General features: G+C 41.5%; 1 protein-coding gene across 1 annotated transcript in view; it reads right to left on the reverse strand.

The window, feature by feature from the left end:
* LOC110950181 (ephrin type-A receptor 5) overlaps positions 1-26,151 on the reverse strand; it is a 73,779-nt gene that overhangs the window by 24,466 nt on the left and 23,162 nt on the right. Inside the window, exons 4-9 of the mRNA XM_051938337.1 lie at positions 12,899-13,054; positions 12,456-12,794; positions 3,039-3,163; positions 1,827-1,916; positions 354-423; positions 119-221 (exon numbers count right to left, since the gene is read on the reverse strand). Of these exons, the coding sequence (XP_051794297.1) occupies positions 119-221; positions 354-423; positions 1,827-1,916; positions 3,039-3,163; positions 12,456-12,794; positions 12,899-13,054 (883 nt within the window). The remainder of the gene's footprint in view (positions 1-118; positions 222-353; positions 424-1,826; positions 1,917-3,038; positions 3,164-12,455; positions 12,795-12,898; positions 13,055-26,151) is intronic.

Consider the following 26,151-nt stretch of genomic DNA (forward strand, 5'->3'; position numbering starts at 1 on the left):
CCACCTGTGTGTGGGCACACGCTACAAGCCTGCATGCGCTTACACCTGCAAACATATCATTACAGAAAAGCTTCCTTGCTTGTGTTTATTCTTCTCCGTGTGTGTATTTTTGCCGTACCGTCCGCTGAGCAGGAATCCAGCCACCACTGCCAGCAGGACCAGCGCCAGCGTGATGGCCACGGCCACGATCGAAGCCTGAGCACGCTCGCTGGTGGCGGTGACTGCCAACAGAAAAAAGAGGCGGGATTAGACGCTCAAAAACCACACCTGGCATCTGTGTATTGATTCAGCCTGGGAGAGCGGGTGGGAGTTCTGTACGAGCTGAACTCTACTGTCGTGTCGGCTGTACTCACGGTAAGGGCTGGTCTGGAATTCAAAGCGTCGGCTGAAAGCGCCGTAGCCTGCTGAGGTCCGGGCTCGTACCTGCGATGTAAAACAATCCAAACATCATCTCTGTAGCTCCATGTGTGCACTCACTGACCACTTTACTCGGTACACCTTGCTAGTAAAAGCTCAGACCCCTTTTTGCCTTCAGAACTGTCTTAATTCTTGGTGGCAGACTTTCAACAAGCTGTTTTTGGTCCATACTGACATGACGGCATCACACAGTTGCAGCAAGTTTGTCAGCCAAACATCCATAATGTGAATCTCCCGTTCCACCTCATCCCAAAGGTTCTACTGGATTCAGATCTGGTGATTGTGGAGGATGTTGGGAGTCCAGTGGACTCATTGTCATGTTAAAGAAACTAGCTTGAGATGACAATACTCAGGTAGGCTGTGGAGTTTAACTGATGCTCAATTGGTACTAAGGGGCCCAAAGTTCAAATCTACAAGCCTAAATGCATTTAATCGCAGCCATATGATTGGCTGATTAGCTATTTATGTTAACAAGCAGCTGAACGGTGTAAGCCAGTAGATAATTTGATAATGCTATGCTACTGTATTATTATCTGTTTGATTTTTAAAGTGAGAATGCCGGTTGCATTTGGCTCTTCTGGGCCGCCTGTGATTGGTTAGAGGAGAATAAGTCCCGCCCTTTTCATGGAAGAGTTTGGTAAAACGAGCTAGAGTGTCACAATGAGCCAAGTGGGATTCACGGTCCTGTGCACCAGGAGTTTGTTACTTCTGGCAGAGTCTTGACTAGGTTCTTAAATCCTTGGAAACGATGTGATAACGAACCCCAGGGAGTGAGATGCCTTCTTAATCCAAGGAGAGGATCAAGATTACGTGTTGCTGAGGATGGGATTACCCTCTTCATTTCATCATTAAAATGCTGTGTGCTAGGATCATCCGTTTGCCACCTTGAAACTGCTCCTGACTCGACATTATCCCCTTTGATTGAAGCTAGCTGAACTGAGCAAACCTGGAACTGAAAGGAACAATTAAATGAACATTTGAAGGAACACCGAAAGAAGATACCAACCCAGTTTGGAATTTTGATGTTATTTTGCAACTTTTATGTTTAGAGAACTGAACGCTGTCCACTGAGCAATTCACAGACGGAACTTGATTTATTTTTCACGTAAAGCTCTATATATACCCCCTGTCAAAAGTTTTGAGACACTTTCTCATTCAAATAAATGAGAACCCGTCTCAAAACTTTTGACAGGGGGTGTAGTTCAAGTGTAAACCATCTTGTGGCTCCACTTATTCATTTTCCTTTCCTGTAAATCCTCCAACAAACCTAATTTTGGTCCTTATCATTTAGTTACCCTGGTGGGTTACAGCAGGTGTACCTAATAAAGTGGCTGGTGAGTGTATATTCATGCATTTATACAGTAGACTTAGAATTATGCATGTTTTGGAGTTTTTAACCCATTTTTCACCTGGAAGATGTAGGCTGAAGAGGGTTTCAGGCCTTCCACCACCATCTCCGTGTCCTTGGATTTTATGATGGTGTAACTAGAGTCCTGCTCCTGTAGCGGGACAAAGACAGACGATGATGATTCACATGCTTTGCATATATTTTTTAGCCGTGACTGCAAAAGATTTGTTGCTGAATTCTGCAAACTTTTCTTCTTTGCATTCAGATTCCTCTTCACATTTCCACAGCCAGGCTACCTGGGGTGTATGTGAGTGTGTCTAAATGCTTCGTGTTCGGATCAGTTTCCCAACTGTAACCACATCAGGTTTAAACACAGCTAAATGCCCCTTCCATTAGCCCGAAGCCATTAGCTAACCACTGACCACAAACCCAGCTCTCCTGTGCACCTTTATTCTGACCTTCCCAGAAAAGAAGACATCAGAGGATGACAGAGAGAAAAGAGGAAGGGCACAGGAACAATGATCTGAATAGAAGCATCAAATTGCTCTCTGTCCAAATCCACCTTTATAAAAAAAAAAAAAAAAAACCTGCTGGTGCTGTTTCATGACAGAGTCATTTTGGAATAAAGGCTTTCTGAATAGATGGAAGTTAAAAAGACTACTTCAAGGGAATGTATATTCAGCTGCATGTCTGAGGGATAATTTGAACAGTGGTCGTCTAAATGTTTCTGTAGCTGTAATATAATAAATATGCAGAGTTCAGAGCTGGAAGAACGAAAAAGCACCATAGAAGTTTCAAAACCTATTTCTAAAGTTCACTTTCACCACACATTTCTGTCCTGTGGTTCCGTCTTCATCAAAGGAGAGATGTTCGTATCAGATTAGAGAAACGTGCATTCAGGTGAAGGTGACATTGACAGAACACAACAAAAAATAAAAAAAACAGGACAAACTAAGTCTGCATTTGCCAACTTCATAAACTTTTTCATATGCCGTGTTGTTAGAAAGTTATGAGGGGGAATATTTCCCAAGAGAACAACTATAATCTCCACAAATCACAAAGCCTGTGAATTTTTGTCAATAGACGCAGCGCACCGTATACGAGATGCACATAAAGCAGCATTTAAAATCAATAGTTTGGTGACAGGCTCAGCAACATCTGTATATCAAGAGTCCCAGGAAGAGAAGCCACAGGCGGCTCAAGGCCATTGAAAAAAGGAAGGGACACCGCTTTGTTAAAGGAACTAAAAAAAAAGAACATTCCTTTTCTTTACCTTTTCAAAATACTTGATCTCGTACTCCAGGATGATGCCGTTGGGGCGATCCGGCTCGGCCCAGGACAGAGCGATGCTGCTCTTCCCCGTGTGACCTTTTCTCACCACGCTCACTGGGGAAGGAGCTGCACAAAGACACAAAGACAGCACAGTTTCAGCCACCGACATCCATCCCCCTTAGAGGAATGCCATAATAGTAAAAACCCAGCAGTTTAATCTGATGCAACCCAGCGCCTCGGTTTAATTTCCAGTATTTAACCTTGTTAAAATTAAATAAAACTGATAGAACAAGCTAATAAAGTCTGATTAAACACAAGAGAAATGGCGCTGATGTTGTAAGATGTCGCTCATTTGAAGACGCGTCATCCTTTGATGTTTACATGCGTGGAGCTAATCGTAGGGCTCGCTGCGATTGTTGTACGATATGAAATATTAAAATGTTGATGAAAACTCAAGGAATGAGAAAAAGAGTGGAAAGAGGAAGAGGTTTTCCATATTGTGTGGAATATTTCTGCTAAAATCTAGAGGTAATTTGCTGTGTGTTTCTTCAGTTAACTCGGACTTCTTACATCTTTGAGCTGGTCTCTCTCACTCCACTGAGTTCTCATTCAACCAGCGAGATGATTCTCGGTTGCATAGCAGCTCTTCTAAAAACATGTTTGCAATCTGGCAACAAGGTGCACCTGCGTCTAATTAAACCGTCCCTTTATATCTTGCTATTTAGCAGATGCTACCAGAGGAGCCCATAAAGGCGACTCTATGACTCTTCACATCAGGCTAAGAGCGTGTAGTCCTCTGATTTTGGCAGCCTGCAAAAGGACACAACACACACTTTAAAGCTGTTCTCGTCCTGCGACAAAGCAAACAACAACAAAACACGTCCAGTTCCAGAAAGATTGTTTTGCCGTAATGTTGAATTTACGAGATTTACGCACTTCCTTTTGTCTTTGGCTGTTTGAGAAACTTTCACTACAGGTTGTTGGGTAAATTCTTCTCTCCGTTTTGAAGTGAAGTGAGCTCAGTCGAGTGAGTTTGCATCAGTCATGGAGCCATCCTGTTGTAACCTGAGTCGTCGGTCCTTCTCTCAGAGGGACAGTTGGAGAGTCTCCGACACATAAAGAGCTTTTAACCAGGCAAAATGCTCCCTCAGGCAACCTCCTCATAGTGTACAAGTGTGTGTGTGTCTGCTGCAAATGCTAAACACCGTTTAGGTTTCAATAGCCTCAGCAGAACTCCACAGGGAATAAATCATCGCTACAAACACAGTAACTGTATCCTGAGTGGATGGTTGCACAGAAGTGTTATCTGGAACATCTTAAAAGCCTGAAACCAGAGACCGAATCACGCACGCACACACACACACAAATGCTTAAATGGTATAAAGGGCTGGGATTCAATGATGAGAGAGCAGCAGCTTTATGGGTAACAATACACCAAAATCTAAGTTTAAATCCGCTCAGAATGGATGCAGCTGGCCATGCTATATTTAATCAAAAGTTCTGAATAGAGGGCGTCATATGAGGGTGTAAAGGGCTTTATATACAAACTTCAGATTTTCAGTTATATAAATACACCTGATTTGACATCCTGTATTGAAAATTCTTTCTAGTTCAGGTTCCACTTTCAGCCCAGTTTGGTCTCCAGTGGACCAGACCAGTAAAACCCCAGCAGCATAATAACCACAATAATAAATAATAAATAACCACAACTCGACATTTTAATCACAGCTATCTGGAACTGAACAATATAGTATTTTACTTTATGATCAAAAATGACAAACAAAAAAAAAATACCCCACCAAAAGCAAAACAAAATATTACAAAAAAAAAAACAGATAAAATGACAAAAATGAGGAAAAAAGACAGAATAGGAGACACATGACACAAAACAAAATAAGAAAAGACAAAGTTACAAAGCAACAAAAAAATGGACAAACAAAAGAAAGACAAAGGAACACAAACGACAACAACAATACACAAAACAACAAATAAAGCAGATCACTAAATGACAAAAATAAGACACAAAATGACAGGAGGGAGGAAAAAATGACAAAAAAAATTAGAAACAACACGAAACCAAACAAAAGAGGCTAAAAATTTGACAAAAAAGCTACAAATAAACCAAAAAATGGACAAATGATAAAAAATTATACAAATGACACAAACAAGACAAAAAAATAGCAAAGCAAGACACAAACTCAGGAAAAAAGTGGACAAACACCACAAGCGAGACAAAAAAAACTATAGAATGACAAAAACAATAGACAAAACAACAAATAAAGCAAAACAAAAAATGACAAAAATAAGACAAAAAACACAAGTGAGACAAAAAGGAAACAAAACAGCAAAAATGAGAAACGAAATGACAAAAACATGAGATAAATGACAAAAGTCAGACAAAATAAAGCAAAAAACTGCAAAAACAAGACAAAAAATATGACAAAAAAACAAGTGAGACAAAAAGGAAACACAACACAACAAAAACAGGACAAAATGAGACACAAAACGACAAAAGAACAATGAGCAATCTTTCTGATCAAAAAACTAGTCTCAGTCTAGAAATTATTTTAAATTTACAGTTCTATAAATTTACAACCCAAATTTAACGTCTTCTCTGGAGGACACCCCTGATTTAAACCGAGGCTGAAGTCATCAGTTACTTTTTAACCGATACGTTGATTTTTCTTCCAATGAATTTAATAATTCAATAAAACATTAACTCCAGAGCCTAAGCTCGTCTACAAATTGCTTTTTGTTTGTGAATAACCTCAATCTATTTATCTAACAAGCTCAACACCAGATAAAATCGTAAATATGTTGCAGAAGTCCATGTTTATTTTCATTTCCCGTTTGAAAATTCCATGCAAAATGTGCATTTTCATTCCCCTGGAAATCTAACTTTATATTACTGTGTCATTTCTGTATTTCCTGCACAGACTTTTAAACAACAAATGTTGATCAGAGACAGATACAGTGATCAAACATTCCCAGACTCTTCCTGCTTAGCGCTAACTCTCCCTTCCCTCTTCTGCACCAAATGCAGAAAAGCAAAGACGCTCATATCCACCCAAAGCCGCGTCGAGCACGGAGAGTAAATAAGTGTTTTAAAATCAGGCCGGAAAAACAGCGACGCAGACAGAGCTGACGGAAAAGAGGGAAAGGATCGGGAGGCAGCGGGTAGACAGAAACGGGAAAAAATAGGAAAGATGTTGAAAGAGTGCAGACAGGACCCCAGCAACACTTTCATTATAGCAACAGAGCAGACAGCTGAATCGCACTCGCCACTTTAAACACTTCCAGCGTGTCACATCCGCTAATGAGCACCTACGGCACGGCAACGCACAACACAAATGAACACAAACTCCTGGTGTTTTGCCATAATTTCAGCCGACGAGGCCATCTTTTGTCTTCTATCAGGCTGATATGAGATTTTTTTTTCCCCCTCCCACAAAGAGAGAGGGGTTAGAAAAAGCTATTCAGTGGATGAGTGCAGCCCTTCAGTGTAACAACTCTGGCCTCAGATAAGAGCAACATTATCACAGCGCTGAACATGAGCCTCTCCGACCGCTATCTGTCTGTACCATCGCTAAAATCAATACAGACCTTCAACTATCTGCTTTATTATCCTATAACTACCCTCGGAGAATGGCAGAAAGACAGATCGGGAGGCAGAATGAAAGAGAGATAGGGGACAGAGATGCCTTTATTAAGCTTGTAAAGTACAAAAGCTGTTCTCATCTCTTTTGCTTGCGACTTAACTTTTAACCCGCCTGATCTCTTTATGATGCTTTCAGTTGATTTAATTTGCAGCCAAGAAGCGATCTGGGACCGTCAATGAAGGTAGTTCGTTATTATCAGCTGACCCAAACACATTTTAGCTGCTCAATAATCCATAAAGGTTCTAAAAACAAGAATACGTCCGATGGGGTGACCTCTGAGACCTTTTAGCCTTATGGCCCCTTAATAAGAAGAGATTGCATGTGGGACCATTTGTCAACCACGCGATGGGCATTGCACAAGCAAAAGCAGAGATTTGGTACATGATAGACCATGCTGCACTGTGTTTTCCCTTCTTTCTAATCCTGTTAATCATCTCGCAACCCCCCAAATTTGTCCTTACAACCCCTTGGAGGGCTCTTTGCTCTCCAGTTGGGAACCAATGCTTTCATCTTTGAGTGGAATCCTCCAATGGGACTATACATGAGCAGCACACGTTAAAAAAGAAAGGTTTATTAGTAAAAACACGGTCAAATTTTCATAACAATGTCATGAACCCTGTGAATAGCTGAACTGATGGGGAATACTTAATGTAAAAGGCGTGAATTTTAGTGGCAATTCCTTACAGATGAATCATTTTTGTGGTCAAATGGCAAAATATTGACCATATAAAATAACTATGTTCAGTGGACAAACACCGGGAAGTCAAAGATGCGTAAAGAAGCAAGAAAGACCATGCACTACTGCAGAGATGCTTAATGATACTGGTTTGTTATCATTAAAAAAGACATGCATGATGGTGAGCCACCTTGTTTCTTCTTTAATGTGTCCAACAACGGCCAGAACAAGCTTGATCTATGAAGGCCCAAACACCCCAGATACTCCATGTCCTGATTATTCCATTTTAGCAGCATGAAGGGCGTCGACACTGGGGCTGGCCCGAATAGTGGTTTCTGGTCTCCGGATATTCGGGCCCTATTAAAGACGAATATCCGAATATTCGTTCCGACCCCTAAATGTCCGGGGGGTGGCGGAGACGGCCCAAATATTCGGATCCATTCGTCTGGTCTCCCGGACGCAAATTTTGCGCACTGCCTTCGTTTTGTCTTCAGTAAAACTGAAGAATTCCCAAACGGCGGAGGTCTCGGCATCTTGTCTTGTGTTTATGCAACGAAGCGAAGCGTGACGTCAGAGTCGGCAGCCACCCGGCCATTCGGGTGGTGGTAACAAACACGAATGGATGAGCCGAGATGAGACAGTAACGCCGCATATTCGTTCCACCCGGTAACGTCTGAGGGGGAGATATTCAGATACCAAAACTAATATCCGGATACCGCCGTAGCGACCAAATATTCGGGTCCAGCCGTAGTCGACACATTATTAAGCAGATGCTTTTTATCCTGTGGCCGTTTAGACCATGTGTTCCTGAATCCAAACACTCGGACACAGGGCTGAGCACGTATTTTTAAACCACCCACGAGGTAATGTATCACGATTCACTTGATTAATGGCTCAAAACAGCAAGGACAATATATGGGAGCATTTAGTGTGCCGTTACCACGCAGAGCTGCAGCACCGTGAGCAACAAATAACCCAAAATAAGGACGTATTAAAGCCACGCTGCCAGGACGCGTACATAATCACGCTGATGGTGCAGGCTCTGTGATTATCAACCATTAAAAGCCAATTAGATTTCATAGCTTCCTTTTTTGTATAATTTTCATGAATGACGGTTTCTCCTCGAGTAAAATGGACATCATAGCCATTACTGCCACTCAAAGGCCTGAACAAATATCTAACATTTACACACCCAGGAAGGTAATTGGATGGCAGGAGTAGCTCTGTAGTCAATTTGGTGATTTATTTTTCTTTTAAAAAATAATTTCTTCTGCTTCATAGTGGTTGCTGGCTGGCAGCCTTATCAGAATTATGTACTGGTGTGAAAGGCAACATCAAAGCGGTGCAAAAAACATGACTTGCCTTTTTAAAAGCACTAAGCTGCACCGGAGCTCTTAATGTTTCTGAATGTGTACAAGCAGTTCATGCTCAGCCTCTGATTCTTCACTCTTACCTTTTCCTTTTTATTTACCATTTCTTGCCGTGTCATCTCCTCTTTCCCGATCCTAACCTCCTCATCATTTCTCCTGCACAGTTTGTCGCTTTCACCTCCACTCTGTTCTTCTGTCCTTCTCTTTCCGACTCCTCTCCTGCCTTTCACCTCTGCTGATCTCGTCCTGACGAGCACCAACACTTTATTATTCATCAGGGCTTCACAGGGACACTGTGAAATCACCTATTTCACGGATCTCTTATCGTGTGCGACACTTCCCACACATCAAACGGCAGATCCTCTGACTCCTGCTCTGTCTGTGTCTTCCTGTCGCCCCCATCTCTCTGCAGTTTTGCCTCGGTATCTTGTTTTTTTGGCTTTTTTTTTCCCCCCGCAAAAGCAAAAGCAGAAGCAAAAAGAGCAGTCTCACACTCAAAAAAAACCACAAAAGGCAAAGCAGAGTTGTTTACATGGTGCTGATCGAGGTCTTCACTGGGTAATTACGTCTTTGACACAAAGGCGAGGACGGATCAGAGCGTGTTAAACTGCTCATTGCAATTACCGCTTCAGGATTACTGTTAAAATGATTGTTCTGATTACTTTGCTGAGTCACTTCACGCTAAGATCTCCAAGTAGTTGATTTTAAGTGTCACTTTACACAAACAGCAGTTTGTTCAGGCTGCATCAAAGAGCTGGAGGCTATATTCACAAAACATCCTGAGGCTAGAAGTTCCTCTGAACCGACTGAGTCTGGAGAAACTTCTGAAAATACGGCTTGTGTCACGAACTTTACAGCTCCTAAGTTTTTCTTTTAAGAGTGATTCTCAAGGCATTTAGTGCTAAAAGCAGCTCAAGTCAGAGAATTTAGAGGACTCAGAGCCACTAAGACCTGCTTACAGTCGACCTTACTGCTGCTGCTGATACGCACCGTTGAGTCGGTGTTTTAGACGACGATAACAAGCAGTTAGAAAGATAAGTGTAGATCCACCCCCAAGCAGAATTATCCTGGTATTTTGATGGTAGTGGAGCTGGTAAAGGATGCAGCCACCTCACCAAATGGAACATTTTTAAATAAAGAAAGTCCTATTTTGCAACCATCAATTATATTAAATTAGCAAAACTGGTCTTTGAGTCATTACTGGACTTCTCTAGGTAAAACTAATCTGTCTTGACTGAGTGATCACCTTTTCTTTAATCGTAGTTCTTTGCAAAACGTTGCTCTCAGCGGCTTTTTGAATAGGTTTTAACAGGAAACTCTTAGAAACTTTTACTGCCATTTAGGAGGACACTTAACTGTGAAATAAGAGCCTTCGTGAGTACAATCTTTCAGTCTATGGCCTCTTGACAATAACAGGCTGCAGGGGGTATTTTTAGGAAAGTGCTAAAAGCTAAGATTTGGCACTGTGTATTTTGGCTCTTTCTTATCCTGCTAATCATCTTGCAACCCTTCAAATGTATCCTTACAACCCTTTGAGTCGTCCTTGCTCTGAAGCTAGGAACCACTGCTTTTGTTTTCCAGTAGAATCCTCAACTGAGACTATGCAAGCGCAGCAAATGCTAACAAAAAGGTTCACAGTTACAAGTTTAGGTCAACTTTCATTACATTTCATGAACTCTGTCAATAGCTGAGCTAATGCGTAACGCCTAGGGTAAGAGGGGTGAACTCTTGCAGTAAATCCTTACAGATAAATCACTTGAACTGCATTGATGTGGTCAAAAATGTCATTTAGAGTTCACTGTAAACACAATACTTGCTGCAACATGGGTCATTTGAAAAGCACAAGAACAGGTTTGCACAGATTTTCTGTATTTTTCTCATATTTGGAGCCATTAACTATCACAGTCGTGTCAATATCCACTGAAAAATGGTTCAACAGTTTGAGTTTATGACCGTTTAATTACTACTTCTGAAACTAACTTGACATTATAAGTCATAAAATTCTAGTGCAACCCTCTGTCACTGTTCTTGAACAAAAATGTTAAAACTGTTCAGTCTCCCACTGTTATTTTGACACATGGACACAGTGTGCCAGCTGGAAATAAATTAGTTTCAAGTGTCTTTGTCTGTTTAGCTTTAAAAGTACTTGTATCCAAATGCAAGACAAACTTTGAGTGATGTTTTTTTGTTTCTTCTACTCAAGCTACAGTGTAAATGTACTGTCAGCTTAGCGTTTGTTTGGAATTAAATGTCGCTACCTGCTTGTCACCTTTCCAGCTGTGCTCACTGCCACTAAAACTGTACATTGAAGGTAAACTAAACCACATCCTCACCTACAGCAGCCTGAAGCAGCACTATGCCAGAGAGCAGCACCATTTATCTTCTGGGACTCTGCCAGCCATGTGTAATCTGACGTAATCCCTAATCTCCACTTGGTCCACTGACTGGCTAACTTTAATCCAGCTACAACTCCAATAAACTGAATTTGAGTTGCGTAGTCTGACTGTAATCCACTCAGCCTGCTGACAGCTTCAGTGACAACACAGTTAGAGGACTGTCAGTAGCTTCTACTGTCACAACCATCTGCCTTCTCTGTCTTCTTCCTCTCTCCTCAACACTTCCTCCACCTGACCTTTTCCTCCTACTCCTCCTCCTACTATTCCAACGATGGCCTGGTATTCTTTGGCTGCCAGTGAACCATCTGTTGGGCAAAAAACGGAACAAACGCAGTCCTTCAACGCTGCTTTTGTCTCTCGTCTTCCCTCCAGATGGAAGCCAAAGGGAGGAGAGCATTAATCTCATATTTTTCCTCATTTCATTACGCTGTGTGCTACCCATTTCATTACAAGCGAATAAAACCAACTACAAAAGCGCATACCTCCTGTAAACATGAAAATGGGCTCCCAGAGCAGACATGAAACTCTCATCTTCATTTAAAAGGGGAAGCTAACAAAGCATCCAATATTTACAGCTATGTGAAGCAGCCAGACTCCGTCCTTGTCCGATGCGAGCGCAGCCTTTTATGTTTGGCCGCTTCAGCGCTGCTCATTTACTGCCTTGCTTAAGCACATTTTATAGTCGCAAAGATTTCCTGAGCTGCTCCGGCATCACAGATAAAAATATTATAGCAGCTCAAGTGTTCTTCTCTGCTCAGAGTTGATCAAACACAGCACTTCACAGCCTAAAATTAACACGTAAACTGGCGTGTCATCGGGGCGATTCATGGCCATTGATAGGCATGCAGAAGAACACCTGTTACCACACAGGACCGCCCATGCACACAGCAGCCTGCCAATCACGAGCTTTCATTACAGCCACAGACTCCTGCAAACCCTGCTGATGAAATGTATTGCCTAATTGAGGGGACCAAGCTGCTTTTTCAATGACATATCTGAATGCAAAACAACAACAACAGAGGGAAAAAAAAGAAAGAAAGAAGGCTTTCCACTGTGCAATGTTCTCTCATTCCCTGCAGGGATGGCGCATGAGCGAAAATTAATACAGCGACAGAATTGTTGGACAAATACTGTGATAATTTGATCATCTGGTGCTTTTGTTATCGAACCCAGACATTTGTGTCTGGATTCCAGGTTGGAGGGGACAAAAGGGAATCATTAGAAAATGTTTTTTTTGTTGGGAAGTTCAGAATAAGCTTGGGAAAATACGAGGCAGCTGTGTTTCTGATTGGAGCTCTCATGGGGGAGAGTACATACCTGCCTGATTGGTTGTCACATTTAGCGACACATACTGCTTGGCGTGGTCTTTAGCCAGTTCTGACACGCCGTTGACAGCCTCCAGGAGGAAGCTGTAGTTGGTGTGTGACTGCAGGTCGGCCACCATCACCGAGGTGTTCGACAGGCCGAGGCGGCGAGGCAGAAAACGCACGTTTGGTCCGCACTCCTCCAAGCCCCGTCCGTCCGGCAAAACCCGTCTGCACAGGATGTTGTAGCGCACGTCCTTCCTGCCGCCCGTTTCCATGGGGATGGACCACTCCAGGAAGACGCTGGTCTCGTTGACATTGGAAATAGCGTTACGTGGAGCAGATGGAGGACCTGAGAGAGAGAAAAAAAAACAGCCAATCACATCATAGAAGAGCATCTCGGTGGGAAAAAAGACTGAAACGTGGAGATGGGTGCAAGTAGAAGCAGATCCTCACGTGTGCAGGCCATATTAGGAGGGTCAGAGTCAATCTTATAGTATCCATCTTCACAGCTGCAAACGGTGGCCCCCGTCTGCCGGGCCACGCTGTGAGGTGGACATTTACTGCAGGCCAGAGACTCCAGCAGCGAGCGGTAAAACCCCACTTTACAGACTGAAAAGACGGAGAGGGGAGAGGATGCCATGGGGTGTTTGGGGGTCGGATCAAGACGAGAGGAGACGAAAAGAGCAGACGTACACATAGGAGAAGGGAAGGAGGTCATGGGGAGAAAAGGTGAACAGATAAAAAAGTGGGAGAGAAGGGAGAGAAAAGCAGGACAGGACGGTTATTTCTTTAAAAAAAAAAAAAAAAAAGAGGTCAACATCACAGCAGTAGAAATATTTCCCTCGCTGGTTGTTTTGGAAGCTCCTCAGCACAGAAACACAATAGTTTGAAATTAAAAGAAACATTTGTCACATCTGTGTTTGCTCCTTTGTTTCTTTTGAAATCTGATTCCTTCAAGTCAACCTGTGCAACCTCTCCGTGTTTAATCAAAAAGCCTCCTCTCTCCTCATCAGTGGGCTTTTCCCTCTTTAGCTCAGTGATTTAAACCCAGCTCCTGATTAAGACTTCACACTTTGCATCTGCTTCGCAATATTGGCCCCATATGTGCAGCGTATACAGTACAAACAAATACAGAGACGAAGAAGACGAAGACGCAGTACAGAAACAGGCAGAATGTCTCTCTTCCTCCCACACAAACACTCAGGCAGACGGCTGATCTAAGTGGGGCAGGTAGACAGGAGGGTGATGCACTCGGAATGTTAACACGCAAGAATACATCAACAATCTCTGTTGCCATGGCTGCACCCCCCAAGCCAACCCATCACTGACTTATCATGGCATCCTTTTCCTCCTGATTTTACCGTGGCATTCTTGACGGGTAAATAATACAAGCAAAGTTCAACAGAAAACTGTGGGGCCGACGACGAACGAATGCTCCTCTCGGCTGCACGAGAGAAGAAGGTTCGTGTTTGTTCTTTTCACCTATTGTTTCTTAGTTATTGCCAAACTTCAGGTCGGAGGACAGCAGGATATAAGACTCAGAATGGAGGAAATACAACAGGAAGATGAAGAACAAAGATAAAAGATGGGGGGAAAAAAAGGGGAGACAAAAGCCAAGTTTATGAGGACGAGAAGAGAGGAGAAAGGAGGAGACAAAGAAGGAGTCGCTGGATGATCTGCGTGTGCGCTTCAGTCGTTCGGTGGAGGTGGCTCTGATTCACCTTGACGGAACCTTGGTCTGTTGTCATGGAACATTAGGCCTGAAAAATTCTCCCTCTGCCCTGGATCACTCCGAGTCTCACCTCTGCTTCATACGCACACAGGAGGAAGCCTCGTAGGAAAAGAAAAAAAAAAAAAAAAAAAAAAAAAAAAAAATCGAGGCATGGAGGAATCTAAACATAGACGTTGCTTTGGAGGCATTTATGAAGACGGATTAGTTTGGAATGAGCAGATACATGTGATGACATACAGAAACACATGTCTTCAGGGTAAAATGTGAGAAGATGTTCATTTTTTTTAGCATTTTTTTAGTTGTATTTTGGAGTTTAACTGGAAAAATAGCAACTAAATGTGCAGTTTCAATGTAATCTTTATTCAATCCTCATTCTCTCATTGCAGCTGATGATTTAAAACCATATCAAGCTTTACCATAATTAAAACCATATCAAGCTGTGGGGTTGGCATCCAGGGCAGTAGGACACACACCTCATTCTTTTTTCAGCCCAGAGTCTCACACACACACACACACACATTTATGGCTGCATATAGATTTATTGCCATTGTCTGGTCTCTGGCTCTCCTTGACTTCATCCTCCAAACCCCCCAAGGCCAAATCAATAAAAAACAGGGTGGCAGCTCATTTCACATGTTGGGGGGGGAGGGGGGGGGGGCAGAGTGGAGACAAGCACCAAAAAAGAAAAAAAAAAAAAAAAAAGGACAGATGAGCAAAATGGGAAAAAAGGAATCCTAATAAATAGAGACACAATGCTTATTATTATCATTTTTCTGGTTTGCTCTTGCCACCTGGTGCGCCGATGCTTCACTCCCCAAAGATCATCTGCCACTCAAACAGTATGGCGTGGGCACAGAGTGGCGCTCCGATGGCTCCCTGCTTAGACTTCCTGTTGAAGTCTGGATTTTTTTTTTTTCTTGTTTTAGTCTGCTGGCCCCAGTCACCTCCAGCTGTCACCCCTGAAATAACCGCTTAGTTTTCCTCAGTTCCAGCGCTGATAGCAAACATATTAACATCACTCTGACATTTACTGTAAATGCAGATTAAGTCGGCTTTTGTTGGCGGAGAACGTCGCAATGTAAAGTAAGAAAACATCTCAGCCAGTTCAGACATTAGCATACACAGATAGACGTTTACTGATAATGTGGTGTCAAAGATAAGCTGATGTGCTCTGATTAAATTAAAATAATGCATGAAAATTTCCTTCCCCCTGGAAGTTGCAAATGATTATGAGAATGATATAAACATTTGCAATTAAAATGTGCAAATTGGTGTGAAGGGGGAAAAAAAAGGAAAAATTCCATCGTGTGTCACTTTAATAAAAGTCCAATCCAGTTGACTAATAAGCACCAACAGAGTGGATGTGGAGGTATTTAATATCATTAATTCCAGCTCATTTCCATTGAAGGGGAAATGGGTTTTCCATGCTCGACAGGAAAACGAATGAAGCACACGCATGTAGCGTTTGACATGACATGACGGCAAGAGTGCAAATGACTACGTAGTTCTATCACGCAGCAATTACACCGTCTTCACTTAATTATGTGTTGACAGATTTGGAGGGGAAAAGAGGGCATGAAGGTCAGAGCAGCAAGTTAGAGGCTGAACGTGGGATGAAGCGATTAAAAGGCCACGCTTAAAACATGTATGTACAACCTGAAACCAAACCACAGCTGCAGGCTAACCTAAAGGTCCAACTGTGGAACTGTCAGGATAAGTTGTCCTAATGTCAACTCAATATGGGACCGAAGAACTTAAAGCAGGCGTGTCAAACTCATTTTAGTGCAGGTTCCACATTTGATCTGAAGCGGGCCGGACCAGTAAAACCACAGGATAATAACTTATAAATTCCCATCACTCCTAATTGTTACTTTGTTTCAGTGAAAAAAAGTTTATTCTGAAAATGTTAAGGAATTATCTTTCTACAAAATATCATGAGCAACCTCAAATTTATTAAGAAAAATAAGTTAGTTTTGGGGCTGCACAGTGCAGTAGTGGTTAGCGTTTTCGCCTTGCAGCAAGAAGATCCCCGGTTCAAATCCCAGCCTGAGCCTGGGATCTTTCTGCATGGAGTTTGCATGTTCTCCCTGTGCATGCGTGGGTTTTCTCCGGGTACTCCGGCTTCGTCCCACAGTCCAAAAACATGCTGAGGTTAATTGGTTACTCTAAATTGTCCGTAGGTGTGAATGTGAGTGTGATTGTGTGTCTGTATATGTAGCCCTGTGACAGACTGGTGACCTGTCCAGGGTGTCCCCTGCCTTCACCCGAGTCAGCTGGGATAGACTCCAGCCCCCCCCCATGACCCTAGTGAGGATAAAGCGGTGTATAGAGGATGGATGGATGGATGTTCAGTTTTGACAACATTCATCCTCAGTTTATCATTTCCACATTTTAACTTCCAGATCATAGAATGTCTACAAAGAAACACAACATTTAGTCACAGATATCTGGAACTGAACAATGTAGTATTTCACTTTATGCTCAATATAATCAAGTCACACAAAAAAAGACAAAAAACAAGTCAAAATATTACAAAATGAGACACAAAATGAGGCAAACGACACGAAACAAAACAAGAAAGAGACAAAAACTTCGACAAATGACAAAAAATGAGAGAAAATGACAAAAGCGAGAAACTAAGTGTAAAATATATAGAAACGGCAAAAGCGTTTTACAAGTTTACAATTTGGAGTTAATGTCTTCTCTGTAATTTTTACACTTTACATCCCGCGGGTCGGACTGGTCCCCCTGACTTAAAGAGAATAAACCTAAAAATTGGACACTACAGTTATTCTGTAGACAGATATAGGTTTGTTTTTATGATTTAGTGGTTATTTCAGCACAAAAAGTGGCTAAATTCCCCCAAAAAATGTTGCTCTGCTTTTGTTGTTTCTTTATCCCTCATATCTTACAAGATGTGTTCTAATAAAACAAACTCTTACATCCCAAATTCTTCCTTAAATTGATACACTCACTCAGAAATCCACATTTATGTCAGAAATCACACATACGCTTCACAGAAAAGCCCTTCCTGTCATGAGATTGGTTGTGGTGGTGGCTGGCTGACTAATGGATCATTCCTCATTGTGAATGCAACCTGAATAGAGGGTGTTGGTGGTGTGAATGTGTGTGTGCGTGAGAGTGCTGCCCTTGGGCAAGCTGTCTGTCTGATGCCACGCAGCTCTTAATGCACAGCACAAAGGGTAATGGGTAATTAATATGCAACACACACTAATGCGCCTGCATGCGTCTGTGTGCGTGCGTCCGCGATGCGCGAGGTTAATACGTAATTAATATGCATCACACACTGGCATCCCAGGCAATTAAGGATCCGGTGGCGTCCGTTGATGCTTCTTAACGAACGTCCTCTTTAATTGGAAACATTTCACTGTAAACATGTTGATTTATATGACTGGCCGTCGTTTGGTGGGATTAGAGAGAGTTAGCGATTAAGGCGGAGGGAGAAAGACGGACTGAGATGGGGGGAGGGGGGGCATAAAAACCAGAAGTTAAAGTTAAGGACCACATACCGTGTATCAGCATTGGATTTAAATTCATTTATATGGGCGAACGCAGTATGGATCCAAATACACAAAAGCAGAAAGTCTACTCGTTATTGTTTAATCACGCCTCATATTACTGGCTCCTTATTTATATACCTAACACAGGGGTCAAACATGAGGCCCGTGGTCCAAAAGTGGTCCTCCAGAGGGTCCAATCCGGCCCTCAAAGTGTAAAAATTACAGAGAAGACATTAACTGCAGATTGTAAATTAGTAAAACTATAAATTTAAAATAATTTCGAGACCATGACACGTTCTTTTGATCATTAACCCTTTACGCTTCAGTGCGCCGGCGGTACACCTACTAATTTGCATAGGAATTTCAAGAATGTCCGAAGGCTGCAAACCCGATTATACAAACACTATACACCGATGGAAAGCTTAGATTCTCATGAATCCGCCGGTATAAACCACTTTCAGATGCGATTACCACAGCGGGTGAGAAAAACACATTTGTCCGACAAAAACGAATATTCATCCATCCGTTCTCTATACACGGCTTCAACGCACACAGCGCGACTCACATTTCCGGGTTCATTATTACACACAGAAAAAAAGATTCCACAAAAAACGGCCATAATCCAACCTTTTACATCAGATGACACAAGCCAGTAAACTATTTTGTCCAAAACATGTCCTGAAGTCGGTACAAAATCCACGAATCGGTTGTTTTCAAGGAAATGCACCTCCCGATGTGCATCCAATATTCCCTGTATTTTTTGTAATTTTTTTTTATTTAAAAATAGAATATTAGCGATTTTTTGTACTGAAAACGGCTGGAATTGACTGAAGCTTAAAGGGTTAAGTAAAATATGAGATTGTTCTTTGTTCTTTTGTCGTTTTGTGCATCATTTTTGTAATGTTTTGTCATGTTTCTGTTGTCTATTTTTTTCTGACTTTTGTTGTTCGCTTCATGTTTTTGTCATTTCGTTGCTGTTTTTTGTCGAATAAAGCAAAACACAAAATGACAAAAACAAGATAAAAACAAAAACAGAAAAAAGTATGACGAAAGGACACAAAACGACAAAAATGAGACAAAAAATGACAAAAACAAGAAACAAAACGGCAAAAACACGAGAAACAACAAAAGTCAGACAAAAAACAAAACAAAAACAAAACAATAATACAAAATCAGACACAAAATGACAAAAGAACAATAAACAATCTAGTATTGAATTAGCTAAACAACTTTTAATGGTCTAGAAATGATTTTAAATTTATAGCTTTACTAATTTACAATCTGCTGTTAATGTCTTCACCGTAATTGTTACACTTTGAGGGCCGGATTGGACCCTCTGGAGGACCACTTTTGGACCACGGGCCTCATGTTGGACACCTCTGCTATACACTATTCCCAGTACAGCCGTGTTCTCCCAGCAAATGTCAAACAGAAGTGCATATAGGACGCTTTCATCACATCCATCTTCCCCGTCACTCCTCCAACTGCACACAGAGTCAGTAGGATTGACGTTAAAGTCAACAATGACAGAAGAAACACAAAAAAGTGACAAGTCTGAGTTTCAATGCAGCGCCTATACTGTTAGCAGATTCTATTGTGAGCTAATAAACCAGTCCAGGAAACACAGTAAATATCCTGTTCCTGTGTTTGTCCCGCAGCAACCTACTGCTCGAAGAAACATAAACACAACCGGTGCGTGTCTGTTCGTGCACGTCTCGGGGTTTCATACCTTCACGTGTTTTTGTTTCGCTGTGTTTTTTGCTCGCGTGTGTTCGAGCCAACAGACGCTCATATTTGTGTGCGTCTCTGTGAGAACACAAACAAAGAGCAGATGATAATACCATAATAATATACAATCAAGTCAATGGGCTCTTCCTGTCTGCGGGATGACAGAGGAGCTCATTGTTCTGCAGACATTTATTCTCACAATCGGGCAGAAACCCAGAGGTCAGGCGGGTCAGAGCAGTTTCCCCAACAAAAAACAATTTATTGGTCCAGTGAAAGTGGAGAGGGGAAGATTAAACACTAGAAACGATAAATCAAACGTCAAGTTACGCTGACCAGATGTACTGAGGAAATAAGTCAACCAACGTGTCCTATTACCATTTCAGCGTTTAGTTGACAGCCATTTACTCGGTCAGTGGAGGAAGAACCGCAAAATAAAACCGCATTCACCCACAAATAAGGTGCTCCAGGGTCGGGATCTTAGCGGTGTTGTGATGCTCTGAAGACGTGTGATCTCAGCCTGGAGGGTCACATATGTGTGGAACTTAATGATTCTGCATCAAATAGGTTGGAATCTAATGACATTTCTTTTGACCAATTAGGAAATACTTTGGCCCGGCCTTTCATTCACCACATGGATGCTTGCTATGCTGATTTTTAGCGTGATTATTAGGAAAAGATAATAATGTTTTCCTTTGTATCAGTCGGAAGATGCAAGCAACAACGCAATTCAGTGACATTTACAAGGTTTTTCCATTGTTTTCCAATTTTCTTTTTTTTGTTTTACTTTTTTTAAATATACAATAAATGTGTCATTTTCCAGATTTTTCTTTTTTTCTTCATTTTTTTGGATTTCAGTTTATTTTCTATATTTTTAAAACGCACAAAAATATAAATAAAACTACAAAAAAGTAAATGTGGATGTCTAATTTCAAATCATATTAACAACTCAAAAAATATACAAATATACAAAATAATGTTTGAAAATGACAATAAAAATAAATTCACAATTTTAATAAATTCAAGCTTAGCACTAAAATATTTTTGCTTCAGTTGAGTGATAACAGAAAAAGCAGCATTGGTTGTGTGATTTTACATTGATTTTTATGTTAAATCCTCACAGCAAAATAGTTGAATTAATGTTTCCATCATTAAGCAAATGTAAGCTATCAAAATATCTCATTCAATGTTTTATATTTATTTTTATTATTTTCTACATCGTAGACTAATACTGAAGATTTACTCTTTTTTGTTTACAGCATAATTCCATTTGTATTCTTTTATAGTTTTGATGTCTTCAGTATTAATCTACAACATATAAAATAATTAGATTAAAATCAGGTGTGTCCACACGTTTGACTGGTAGTGCATATGTCAATTTATTATTCTATATCTGTATATATCCCAGTTTTAAAGTCCATAAATGCCAAAGAGTGGGTTTGTAAATGTACACCCCCTGTCAAAAGTTTTAGGACAGGTTCTCATTCATTTGAATGAGAAAGTGTCCTAAAACTTTTGACAGGGGGTGTATATGTCTATAACAACTCAGCTTTTCTATAAAGTCCTGTCTAAAAATATGCATCCATTCTCAGTGCTCTCTCATGAATCTATTGAACTGTGGATGCATTGCAGCTTTTGTTTCCAGACGTCAGACACTCGAGTGCGAGGCAAAAAGATACGACAACGTGTCACTGTTTTTTTTCTTTTTCTTTTTTATGAACTGTGTCATATGGGAACCTCATCACCTGACCTAAATGCATGGGAAGTGTCCGTAACTGCCAGTCCGACCAGTCCTGAGCCACCGAATGGGGCTCTGCAGAGGACCGGGCTTTCATGGAAAGAAGCCGGCTCTGCTGAATGAAGCATTTTATTAATATTTCACCGACTGCAGGAATGTGTGTCGATGTGTGTGTGTGAGCTCTTGCTGTTGCATCTTTGCGAGGACATTCTGGCTTTTACGCATTTTCCCAAAGAAGCGTCGGTTTTAAGGGGTAGTGTTTGAGTTAGGTGGAAGTTTTGTTTATACGTTGTGGTAATGAATATTATGCATCTTATGTAGTTTAGGGCTCATGTTCGGGGCCACGCGACGCACTGTGTCAACTAAAGTCCCTGCAAGTATAGAAAGTAACACGTGGATGTGTATGCATGCTAACAGAGGGAAGGGTAAAAAGGGAGGAAGCACTTCTGGGAAAGTCAGTTTACCCAACAAGCACTCAGGAAGCACTTTAGTTGTCATGACAGCATCACCACGCTGAGCTGATGGGGTGATGGAGGAGGGGTGGGGACGAAGATGGAGGAAGAGAGAACGTTTGGTGAAAGAAGCCATCAGGAGTTTCCAATTGAACCACGTCTAAAAAGATGAATGGCGTCTCTTTCCTTGATAAATACAGTCAATTCATACTTCAGGAGATGATGGCTTCCTGCCACTTGCAGATTTTTGTGCCATCATTCACCGAGCCGATGCACGACAGAACTTCTATTTCAGCGAGGGGTAACTGAACAGTCTTTAGCTACGAAGATAAAAGATTTTAAAGGCACGGACGCGGGCGAGAAAGCGTTTTACTTCCACCGTCACTGGGTGGTTTTGTCGAAAATGCTGATTTTTCAATAAATATTGAGTCTGAACACTTCAATACTCATTTTTCGCAGCGTCGATGTATTGATACCAGCTGCTCTTTCTGGCTCTTTTCACTGTCGGAGACCACAAAACGCTGCATCTTTTCACTCACATGGCTGCATTTTCTCATTTACACTCTCATTCACTCTGGCTAATAGGATCTTAGTTCATATTTTCTACTCACTCACATTTGAAAATGTGTAAGATTGTGCTCCCTTTTCTTTAAACTTGTATTTTACTGCCATCTAGATTGAGGGACTCTTAGCAGAGAGGGTTGGGAGCTCAGAATAATAAGATTGTGCTGTTTTGTTTTCTTTATTTGCCTTTTAAATGTGTTCGCTCTCACCTTAAGGAGTCTTTTGATTAATGTAAAAATGTACCTCATGCAGTCATGCGAGGCAGTATTTTCCCTGTTGTGTCAAAAATGCTAATGAATACAGATATTTTTCAGAGTATTCTATCAAAATGAGCAGTTCCATTATTTGACAACACTGTCACTGAGTATTTCAGGTCCACTGAGTTCTAATGAAGATTTTTACTTCCACAACACCACTGCTTCACAAACACCGATTTCAATTATTGCTGACAGATGATAATTAAGTAGGAAGAAACAATTAAAAACGATAAATTAAGTTGTCCAATCCATGCAAGAGAAAAGCATTTCAAGATTTAATTTTATTCATTCTTTTTTTATTTGAATTGGAACAGATGAAATACTGTTTCTGCCATTTGGAAAATGCTTTGCATAAATAACACGATGCAAATAAAGCCTTTTCCCTCCTTTTAGGACAGAGGTAAATGTTTTCAGCACTATATAATGAGCACAGTGCAAAATACTGCAGATACAATGTAAGATGATTATGTAGGTCAGCATAACTTGAAAATAAAATAACACTAGCTACACAGACTATTAAATAGACATAACTTGAAATAATTCTACCTTACAGTTATTTACATCCATTCTGGTCCAGATTTGACCTTCTGTGAAGAAAATGTAATTTAATCCTACTTTGCATTCAAGTGGAATGTGTCCATAATTAGTCTATGAATTCCTGAATTATTAATACTTGAGGTCAGAGTGATCTTGACCTTTATCTGCCAAAATGGAATCAGTTCCTCCTCGAGTCCAGGGGAACGTCTGTGCTAAATGTGAAGAAATCCTCTCCAGGTGTGAAGAGATGCCATATTCTCGAGATCAGCTCTGCACTTTTGTACCTGAGTGGTAATCAGCATGCTTCACAACGCTCAAAAACACAAAATCACACAGCAGTGGTGACCAAGCTTTACTGCAAGGTGTTTTGGGTTGAGTGTCTCTAACTGGGATCCAACCAGACACCTTCCAATTAGCGGACAACCGGCTCTTCCACCTGAGCACCAGCCGCCCAAAACAACCACAACGCCTCCGGCCTCGACTGTCACCAGCACAGAGGCACAACAAGAAAAACCCAAACACCCGCAGCAAGGCAGCGTTAGAAGTCAGATCCTTATCGGCACGTGATGCTAATCCTATTGAAACGAGACGCTGCCGTGATCATGTGTGCATCCCCCGTCACCACATCAACCACAAGCTCCCACGCTGCAAGCCGCTATCCCAGAATTCCCTGGAGAGGGAAGACAGAAAGCTTCCTCACATTACTACGGCAGTGAGACGGTTTCTGATGGCAGCAGCGCCGCCGTGACCAGATCGAGTTTGACATATGCTGCAGTGACGTCTGACAGGCAGGCAAACACAGAGGAACGCCAGGGGAGGCCCGGCACCGAAACAAAGCATCGTCAGGGGAAAACCCGGCTCTACCCATGACACAATTAGACGACAATCCCTAACAAAATGATCTACGGTTTTATTATTCTTCCAGCGAGAGTCGGTTCCTCACTCCGGGTAATTCTTTTAATTGATGATACCAGCAGTGGTTTTCATTTGTATTCCTGATCCGCCGTCTTCCTCCCCTACCCTCCCCCAACTTCACTGCCCATATTGTGCCTCCAAAGTCTTTTTTCTTTTGTCACGTGAATTCAACACAGCCTGAATCCGAAGCTGCCGATCCCAGGATTCCACTCCACGCTCAGTTTTTAATCTTAAAAACACGGCACTCAGCTCTTATCCCGTCATTCCAGCATTCCGGTCAGCCCTTATTCAATCTTCCCAACATGGAACCCAGCCCTTATTCCTTCATCGCAGCCCCATTTAAATCCATATCCCATCACTCCAGTGTGTAATTCAGCTGCACTGCTATCATTACAACAGTTCAATCAGCTCATGTGCCATTACTCCATCATTCAGGGAACTCTTATCCCACGCAGCATCCCATTCAACCTTCAATCTGCCATCCCAGCTATTCATTGGGCCAATATTTTACAGAGAAATGCTCTTTCATTTCAAAATCCAATTATTCAAACAATGTTTCCAGCCTTTATCCACCATTTCAACATGCCACTGAAGCTATTGTCATGACTTGGGTTGCCTGAACATGAATATCGCAGTAGGTATTCTACTTTTGGAGCATCCTGTTTAGAGCTGAACTACATTATCGACCAACAGCAGGCTCATCTTCAACAATTTTCACAATACATTATCTTTTTTTTGCCATTTATCAAGAAAACAAAAAGATTTTCTGGTTGCACCTTCTCAAACATGAGGATTTAACTGTATTTTTGGTTTTATAGATTGCAAAATCATTGCCTTCAGGTTTAGGGTTTCTCAGAATAAACACATCTGAAAGTCAGCTTGGAATCTGGAAAACTGTGATGGGTATTTTTCATTATTTTTTGATATTTTGTATTTAAATTAAGCCAGACAAGCTGGGTTCATTCCCAGCTACCCATAGAAACCAACTGATATGTATATAAAACCACGTTTCCCATGCTGCATATACTAGTAAATGCCATATCCTGCCAACACTGTCGTCAAAACCGGGGTACCAGTCGGTCCATTCTGCTCGCATTCAGTTCAGCCATCATTCATACATTCTTCCATCGCTCCATTCAGCCATTATTCCCACATTCTGCCTGGTATTCATTCAGCCTCAGTCACATCTGCAAGACACCCGCTTCCCACTTATCTCTCTCTTCATCCATCTGCCCACTTCTATGCTCGGTTATCCTTCCTCCATCGCCATCACCCCTGAAACAACACTCATCCATCTCTCTGTCTCCCTGCCCTCACACCCCGTGGTGTGAAATCTTCAATTTATCTCGTGTCCCCTTGTTTTGCCTTCACTTCTCCTCTCTGTGCTCCTCCGATCCATCCATCCACCCATCCATTTACCCACAGATGTACTTCCCCCTCCTCCCCTTCACTCTTACTGGGGCCGACAGTGCTGCAGGCTAGCTCCAATTATCCAAGCTGGAAAGTTGTACGTACATCTATACATCTCACACAATCACATCCCCTATCTTCTCATGTCATCTGACACTAAATTAGTTCTTGTACAACGAGGACAACATCACGACGTAGTCTTATACATCTGCTATTTTTACACTGACACGAAAAAATGTGCAAATATCAAGATGTACGACTATTTTCAAGCTGTTAATTGGATAAATGACAAAAAAAAGCTAATGAAACATAAAAGATGGCAAACAGCAGAACAGAATAGTAGCAAAAACCCAACACTGGTAGGAGAGTAAAACATTTCTGATTGAGCCATTTCTTTTTCATTTATTTAAAGAAAATAAAAATATTCATAAGTGCCTAATTGGTCGAATTGCATTCTCGGATATTGCAGACTGTTCATAAGAAACGACTGGTTACTCACAGGAAAACAACACATTTTTAAAAAGTATATTTATTAAATGCTATTTCTATTCTTATTTGAAAATGAGTTTGACTGAAACTGTCCCTGGATGAAATCAAACCAATGCTCAGATTCAGGTCCACATGGGGCCAGCTGATTGATCACAGTGTGAACAAATCATAATATACATGCAGTGAGTTCAATTAAAGCACGAAATTTAACGTCGATCAAACACGTTTCCTGACACGGCTTTCCTGTAAGAACGCTGCAGCTGCTGGACAACAACTGGTGCAAAGCCAAAATGTTTTGGGTGGAGTTTGTGCTCAAGAATTAAAGAGCAAAAGTATGCAGACATAAACAAATATCTGATGAGAATT

This window comes from Acanthochromis polyacanthus, chromosome 18, assembly GCF_021347895.1.
Source record: "Acanthochromis polyacanthus isolate Apoly-LR-REF ecotype Palm Island chromosome 18, KAUST_Apoly_ChrSc, whole genome shotgun sequence".
In the NCBI taxonomy this organism is placed as follows: Eukaryota; Metazoa; Chordata; class Actinopteri; family Pomacentridae; genus Acanthochromis; species Acanthochromis polyacanthus.